General features: G+C 43.4%; 1 protein-coding gene across 1 annotated transcript in view; it reads left to right on the forward strand.

Annotated features, from left to right (window-relative positions):
• Positions 1-1476: 1476 nt before the first annotated feature.
• The window catches only part of CMYA5 (cardiomyopathy associated 5), a 47460-nt gene continuing 40213 nt past the window's right edge, over positions 1477-8723 (forward strand). Inside the window, 1 exon segment of the mRNA XM_009869095.1 lies at positions 1477-1649. Coding sequence (XP_009867397.1) covers positions 1477-1649 — 173 coding nt within the window.

Genomic DNA, 8723 nt, shown 5'->3' on the forward strand with positions numbered 1-8723 from the left:
AATTTTCTTGTTGTCTCTAATCCTTACGTATTTTGATATAAATCTTTCCCTTATTGATTCGACGGACTACGATGCTTGCAGGAAGAGCACGATCAACGTACAGGTCAAATTAAGTTGTGAGAAGTACAGAAGGGAGGGTACTAGGTCTAGAAGTAATTTGAAGAGGTTCTGATAAAAGCCTTCGCTTTGCTGTGCTGAAGACTGAATCAAAACTTGTGCAATATAGGTATGCTTTATGTATAAGCATTTGTAGAAGATTGGAATGCTCTTGTTTTCCATCTGTTAAGAATGTGAAGTTCTCTACCTTACATTTTATAGTGCTGTTTACACACTGTCTCTGTGCTCATGATAAAACGTGGAGTTCAAGTTAGTATATGTTCCAAGTACACCTTTTCAAGAAATTGTGTTCTGACCCTGTAAATTGTGTACCTCCATGGCTAGGTCAAGAGAGGAAACAGGTTTTATCTGTACGTACTGTCTAGAAAATAATTCAAGTGAGTCTGGTAGTAGAATTTTAATTTAGCATCGCAGAGAAAGCTTGCACTCAGAAATACCTGCACTTAAAAGGAAGAGTTCACTGACTGATTTATAAACAACTATTTATTTGAGAAAAAAATAAAAAGAAAAGGAATTAGACTTACACTGTGTATAGTGTCTTGAAATAATGTGGAAGTTTTTTAAAAAGTCAATATTTCGGATGGTACACATTGGAAATACTTCCATTTTTGTCTGTAAAAAGCACTGCATTTTGTGTGAAATGCGGAATAATAAAGGGTAAACATGGCTTGACCTAAACCTTTACATGGTAATGTACTTTGTCTTTGCTTTAAACTAAAATTGATTCAAGTCTACTTAAAAAGGATATTAGAAGAGTCCTGTGATTTAACACATCAACAAACTTTGGGGTTCAGATATGTTGCCTATATTAACTACAGTGCATCTGATACCTGTTACAGTATGGTATTATTATTAAAGGCACATGTCTCGAGTCTCCCCTAGTAGCTGTATTTGATCTCTCTAGCTCAAATTTGAGGAGCTTCAGCTGTGCTCAAGGGTTGAACTTACTTTTGAACATACGGAACAGACCCTTTCTTGGGGCCGTCAGAGACCTCCTTCCGCTTCCTCTGTCCTGTCAGCCCCAAATTCTGTAGAGGTGGCTTGGGGGGGTCAATCAGGTCCCCAGCCCTGTCCCCTCTGCTGCTGACACCTCCTCAGCAGCAGCAGGGGGGTGCAGGCTGCCAGCAGCCGGAGAGATCGCCAGCGGGTTTTGCCACGTGTCCTGGCTCCTGGTTGGTGCTAGGACTTGGGGGTAGGACCAGCAGCCACCCTGTGCTGTAACTTCACTGCCTTCTATTTAAAGACTGCCCTGAGTCAGGAGAAGCGAGAGCTGCTGGGGATGACAGTTGCTTCAGGCAACCCTGGGGAGGACAGGGTCGGGGGTAAAAATCACCGGCGAGGGCCTGAGCTGGGAAGGGCATGGAGGGGTGCCGCGGCGCCGAGGGTGACAGGGCTTCTGAGACCTCATCCTTTGTAGAGGATGAGGAAGAAGAGGAGGAGGAGGAAGAGGAGGAGGAAGAAGAAGAAGAGGAGGAGGAGGAAGAGGAGGTGGCAGCTGTGGATCAGGAGGAAGCAGAGGAGCTGACTAACAGGTACGGCCTCCCCAGAGACTCACAGCTTTTGTGGGGGAGCTGGCAGCTCCAGCCAGCCCCAAGCACAAGCCCTGGGGCAGGTAGGATTGGGATTGGATTGTGGTTTGAGTGCTTTTCCCCCTTTAGTGCCCCATAAAAAAGAGGGGAGGGCTGTTAATAGGGTGTTTTTTGGACGGGTAGGGCTGTAATTAAGTTCTGTTGCAGTAAGTGCCTGCCTCAGGTTCCCTGAAAGCTGTTCTATTTAAAGATCCTCTGCCATCCCAGCTCAAGTGGCATCTCCCTCTGCTCCTCCCTCTCTGGCTGACTCTTTGTCACATATCGATCTTAAATGCTTTGCAGCTTTGCTTGTCAGGGAAAAAATGGTCAAAGATTATAATGGCGCATGGAAGTCTATTCCTTTTTACAGCCCTTTCTTCATTCCCGCTTTTCACTCCCTTTTCAGTCTCTTCTTCCCCCCAAAAAGGAAAAAAATGTTGTACCTGCTCACCTCCACTTGTTGCAGTTTGTGTGGCTGATTTTTGAGTTGGAATGCGGAGTATTTTATCCCTTCAATTATTTGTTCGTTTGTTTATTATTTTTCTTAATAACTCTGGCACAGAAACAGTTTGTTGTCCTAATACGCCACCAGGAAAATTACGAGCGAGGCAGTGGCCCGTTGCCCAACGCATGGCCCTGGTCCCGCACAGGACGCGGAGGCGTCTGCAACCTGACCCCTGGGGACAGGCTGCTCCACTGTGCCAGCACTGCTTGTTTCGAAAAGAGGCCATGAGGCCTGAGAGCTCCCCAGCACAGATTGGGTCGCAAGATTTCTTTATTGTCTTGAGTAAAGCCTATTGTGCTTGGGTGGACCCTGCAGAAAGAACCAAAAACATCGACAGTTTAAAGTATTTCCAGGAACCATTATTTTTAAGAAATTTGTGTCATTCCTAAAACCTCAGTGCTCTGGGGCCAGCCTGTGCTTGTAAACCACGCTGGGTGTATTACAGTTCAAAGTTACTTCCTGACATGCCTGGGGGTCGCTTGGAGAAAAAAAAATGGCAGAAGAGGCAGGGGCGAGCGAAGGCATGTTCTGTGCAGCCTAACTCACCCCGAGTGCTGTGGGGGCAAAAGCCAAGTATGGAAATGTGACCCAGGACTGCAGGAAAACCTCCTTGCAGAGGGCATGGTGTTATTTTTCAAAAAAAACAATTGGGAGGAGTGGGGCACCCTCAGTGGGTAACGCTGCTTTTCTCCAGAGAGAGATGTTGAGTTTTCAGTCCCATGCTGGCAGAGGGAAGGGTTACGAGTCAATAAACAGCACTTGCATATGGGTGTCATCCTACAAAAAAATCTGCCTAAATCAGTGGAGTGGAGCTACTCCCTTGCAGACAGGTGAAACACAACTGAGACTGGATATTTTTTAATGGAATCTGCAATTAAATGGCTAACAATAAAATTCAAATTAAAAAACTTAAGTAGGAATGGGTGACTTTTCCCTTAAAGGGAGGGAAGTCTGCGTAGCCTGACAGTTATTTACTGCTTGTGCTGGGAGGATGGCTTTTCCACAGGTGCCGGGTGGCAGCTCCTCACAGCTGGGTCTTGATCCTGACTGGCAGCCTCTGCAACACAAACTTTGGCATTGCATCGTACCAGCTAATTAAATCACAGCAACCGTTCTCTTTACCTCTCAGTTATATTAAGCATTGCAGAGTTTATCTCTATCCTTAACCATCTCACTAATAAAAGAGGTCAGAGCCTACTGGAGAGATTTGTAACAGCTGTGTTCAGTGGTAACTGAGTACATTTAAATCCATTTGATTAGATAGGTTAAAGGAGATGTAAAATTTTGAGCTTGGCACAGATATATTGCACCAAGTGCGCGGCAATGGAATACTAAAGTTAACTAAAACTGACTCTTTACTTACTTAAATTTTGTTGCTGCAAATGTCAGCACGATGGTGGAGGTCAAGGGCTTCTCCTGTGCTGAGTGCCTGGACAGAACTCCTGGGAGGTGCTGGCTAAGCCAGAACAGCGAGGCTGAGCCCCTGGTACATACTTACCCAGCCTGTAAGCTAACTACTTGTTGACAAACAGGTTTCCAAGCCCCTGTTGCAGAACAGATTTTTTGGGGAGTGGGGGTGTGTCTGTGTATGCTTTACAAACATTGCTTGGAGGGGGTGTAAGCAATATGCAAACTTGGCTGAAGACAGCCTGTCCTGGACCCTGCCATCGTATTTATTTTTATCAGCCCTCAGCTCTCTGCTGCTTTTGTCTTCCGCCTCTGCATGCAGTTTAACGGCACCTGGTCATGCAGCATTGCAGTCAGTGGGAAATTCCTCATTTCCACCTTTTAAGAGCACTAAATATCCTGACACCTACTTTGTTAGAGAGTTATTCCAGCAAGATGGCTGGCCCAAGGTCAGCAAGTGCCTGTGTGAAGGTAACAGAAGGGTCATTGTGCTCCTGCAGGGCACCAACCCCTGAGCCCTGACCGATCCACTCTGCTTCCATACTAGTCCCCTCTGCAGGAGCCACGGGTAACAAAATCCCAAAAGCTGCAGCAGAGCTTATGCCTTGCCCCAAAAGCATAATGCATGCGCATAAAAAGCAGAGAACTTTGGGTTCCATACTTCGTTACCCTTTTTAATGTAATCTTAAAATAATTTGGTTTCCTAACACAGGTTTTTATGCAAGTAATGAAACTAACATGCATCATAGATCCTATTATAAGGATGGGTTAAGGCATCCCTGTCGGCCTAAATAGCCCACTCATCTTCAGAGGGTTCATGCAATATTTTCTTGCCTTTGGGTGTTCTACTGTCTGAGATAGATAGATCGTGGCAGATGCTTTTTGCTTCTAGCTCCATGTAGAGTTGATCATCTAAAACAAAGAAAATAGTTTGAAAGCACCTATTATGTGTTTTAAGGCAAGCATGAGCATGAAGTTTATAGTTTTTTATTTTTGTGTTGGTATTAGTGAGAATTAAGTCTAGCTCTGGGAAAGTAATTTACTGGTTAACTGGTTTACATACCCACTGGAATATCTGTGTCTCTAACAACTGCCTGATGGGTGAGCTTCTCTGTCACAGTTCTGTCTCTTGGACCATTCCTGGCTGATTTCCTTTTGCTGTGGGAAGGTTTCTGGATGTGTCTGCATGCAGTGCTTACATAGAAATAGCCCTACAGCCAAGTTACACGTTTCCAGGTAGCTGGTTTGCCTGAAAGGGGCATGGGGCTCATTTTATCTGTTCACTTAGTGGTAACCTAAGACCACTGGTCTTAGAGTAAATGAAGACAAAGAGTTCTGGAATTTATTTATTTATTTACTGATTTAGAAATGAAGCAGTCCTTCCATGCGAAGATCACTGATGTGGATGCTTTAGAGCCAAGTCTAGCTTAGAGTGACTGGTGAAACAGATGAAAGTGAAAGCACAACAGAGAAGCGGACTGCCTGCCATGGCAGGGATGCTGCAGCATCCAGGAGAGTGGAGGAGTGGAATGACAGGAAATCGGTTAGTAGGAAAGAAGTGGGAAGGAGAGTGCTGGGCATTTGTCTTCACAAGGAAAAGTTTGGCATACTGTCTTCACATCAGAGAAAGACATAGGGAAAAGTCTTTGATTTTAGTTTCCAAGACGAGGCAGTGCCTGCCTTGGGCTGGTGTGGAAGGCTCTGGCAGGGCTGTTTGGCTGCAGGCACATGCGCTGGAAAGGTGAGCGTGTCAGGAAGTGGGGACTTTCTGTTGCCTCATGTGAGCTTTTTCAATTATGGTGGTCCAGAGGCTTGAGTGAAAAGGCACCGGCAGCAGCTGAGCAGGGTGAAATATCGTGGTGGCAGTGCTGCGGCAGGGGGCGGTGTAACCCCACCGCACATCTCAGCCCCTTGTAACCCCACCGCACATCCCAGCCCCTGCCAGCAGCTGCCACTGGACATGCTGTGTTTTGCCCTTTAGAGAGTGTTCAGTCCTTGATAAAGGCCTATGTTGCAGATTAGATCTAAAATAATACTCAGACTTCAAGAAATTCCCCATTAAGTCTCATTAAAGTGAATAAGCGACTGTCTAAAGGAAGTCTTCCATGCGGATCAAAGTGTTTGTTCCATAACTCTGCTCCCTCCAAAGCCTGTGCGATGGCGAATCTTGAATGCACAAGGCAGATCTCTGGAGCCTGGAGGTGTTGTGATTTCTCAAGCAGCATCTGAGGCTGTGACCATACCTGATGCCCGCAAGGCACCAGCACCACAGCAGGTTGTGTCCCTCCTCAGGGAAAGCGTCAGAAATGGAAGAAAATGTGTGAGAAGGGCACAGTCCTGGCTCCCAGCTACTCTTAGTAACAATCAGCTTTGAGGCAGCTTTTCAATAATTATTAGTCTGAATTTGGACATATGCATGGGCCACTGTGTTCCCAAAAGAGGCACCATAAACAGAGAAGGAAGTTAGCTGTAGGTTAAAAAGTGAAAGGCCTGGTTTAAAGTAGTGACTCTCTGTTTCTCCTAATTCTCTTACCGTGAAGAAGGAGATGAACAACTGATAGCCCTACGAAATGCAGAGCTATAGGCAGTGACCTTGCTGAGCATACTGACTGCTATAGAAGGAAAGGGAATGTGTGGTAAAGGCAGAGACTACAGGAATATACAGAACAAAAATACAAACACAAAAAAATTAAGTACTTCCTTCAACTGTGAAGGCAAGCTGGCCAGTGCCAGTTTCCACCTCCTCTGCGCTGTGCCTGCCGGGCTCAAATAGGAGACTTCAGGGAGTGGAAGATCTTGTCAGTGCAGGCTGCTGCCATAGCTTGACATCTCAGACATTTTACCTGGGTTGTTTTCAGCTTGTGAGGTGTGATGGAGCAAACAGCAACAAATTTTGATGATAGCAGGAGTGATAAGGTCCCATGTGAAGAGGATGAAGGCAGGCTCTGGAGGATTTTAGAAAGCCAAAGGGCTGGCTGTGCTTCTCTGCAAGAGTGGTAGGGTAGCACAGGTGGACAGACCTCACTCATCAGGTCTGAACAAAATTGCTTTGGCAGCTGGGGACGTCAAAGCTCTTCTCCAGTATGATACACGTGTGCCCAGTGTGCTGGTCAGGTCTAGAAATCTCTGAAATCACTGTGGACACAGCATGGAGGTCATAGAGACAAGCAGAGGGCTGTGAGAAGCAGAAAGAGGTGGTAAGAAAAATCTGGTTTTGAGCTATTAGGACAGGAAGCAGTTGTCAGTGTCTTCACAAATTATAAATTTGAGTCAACGTCCTAGCAGGGAAACAACAAACTGAAAGCACACATGCCAACAGCATTGGGTGTGAAATGGAAAAATGGCAGCACTGGCTTTTGTCCCTGAGTGTCAGTGGCTTCGTATCTGCATTTATGGAGCTGAAACACTGCAAACAACTTTTTGCAAAGGCAGACACTTCCTCTGAGTAGGGAAGGGCCTTTTAGCTACTGCTGTGCAGCATACAAATTGTATACAAAACTAGGGCAGCATTTGGAAGTATATTGGAAGAAAATGCTTGATTTCTGCGTCTTTCATTCTGGTCTTAAAAATATAAAGCACTTCGAAGGAATATGGACCGCGATTACAACTTTGGAAACATGACAATGATGTGAATAATTTAAGCTTTTTGCATAGCAGGGCAAGGACAGCCCATTCTCATTCACTAATACCAGCTGAAGTGGGAGTGCTGCTCTGCTCTGCATGGAATTTTATTTAATAACACCAGGGAGTGCAGAAAAATAGGTTTAAAAATATATAAGAGTGATTTAGAAGCTGAAAAATGTAAGAAAAAGCTCTTACTGTGGACTCAAATAAGACATGAAAACTTCCTTAGTACTATTGATCTTTTCTCTTTTCTCTTTTCTCTTTTCTCTTTTCTCTTTTCTCTTTTCTCTTTTCTCTTTTCTCTTTTCTCTTTTCTCTTTTCTCTTTTCTCTTTTCTCTTTTCTCTTTTCTCTTTTCTCTTTTCTCTTTTCTCTTTTCTCTTTTCTCTTTTCTCTTTTCTCTTTTCCTTTTCCTTTTCCTTTCTTTCTCTTTCTCTTTCTTTCTCTTTCTCTTTCTCTTTCTCTTTCTCTTTCTCTTTCTCTTTCTCTTTCTCTTTCTCTTTCTCTTTCTCTTTCTCTTTCTCTTTCTCTTTCTCTTTCTCTTTCTCTTTCTCTTTCTTTTTTTTTCTTTTTCTTTTTCTTTCTTTTTCTTGTTTAGCTATGCCCAAATCATCTTAATGCCAAGCCATGAAACTGGCAAAGGAAAAGCTAGCAGCAAAGTTGACATAACAGTCATTTGCTTTGAATCTTCTTCAAACCTTTATATTTTACTTTACTCTACTGAAGCCTCTTCCCTTGCCAACAGATACTCATCTTTTCTTTCTGTCAGCTACAAATACAATTTACCTGAATTAACTACTGTCTAGTCAAGAAATACTGTGGTTTAGTGTTTTGATTACCATTTCTATGGGATTTTTTGAAATAACTACTGTATCCATGAAAATACCTTTTTCTAAAAAAAATAAATAAAAATCTGTTACTTGCTTTTGTTATTCTTTACACTCTTATTTCTAATATTGTTTTGTTGGGTTTTTTTCTGAAGCTTCACAGAAAAGATTTCTCCAGCCTTTTTTCTTTTTTTTAACTGAGAGATTTGATTGCAGCATATGACAATGTATTTGATTACACGTCATAAGATTAAAAGTTAGCTTTATAAAACATTTTTATTTCATTTGAGGAGGGCTCAGTATACTTTTATTGTTGAATGTGTCCTAAATTACTTTGTTAAATATGTAGAAGGTTTTAGAGGATGGAACGTGTGGGAAGACTGTAACAAAACAGCAGATAGATTCCCTACTCCTTTGAGCATTGTATAATCATTTACACTTGGGCAAAGCAAGTATGGGTGCTATTAAAACACTGACAGTATCTCATAAGTCTTTAATGCAAGGTTTAAATTATACCGTGAGATAACCATGCACTGGAGGATAGCTCCAGAATGAGCTCAATCTCACACTGGAAAAACAAGGTCGGATCAAAGACTGTTTTTCCAGCATTCAAACACCTCTCTTTCATTGACCCAACCTTGCAACACGTGGCTTTACAGGAATTTATCTGGAATAT

This window comes from Apaloderma vittatum, unplaced genomic scaffold, assembly GCF_000703405.1.
Source record: "Apaloderma vittatum isolate BGI_N311 unplaced genomic scaffold, ASM70340v1 scaffold5275, whole genome shotgun sequence".
Classification (NCBI taxonomy): domain Eukaryota; kingdom Metazoa; phylum Chordata; class Aves; order Trogoniformes; family Trogonidae; genus Apaloderma; species Apaloderma vittatum.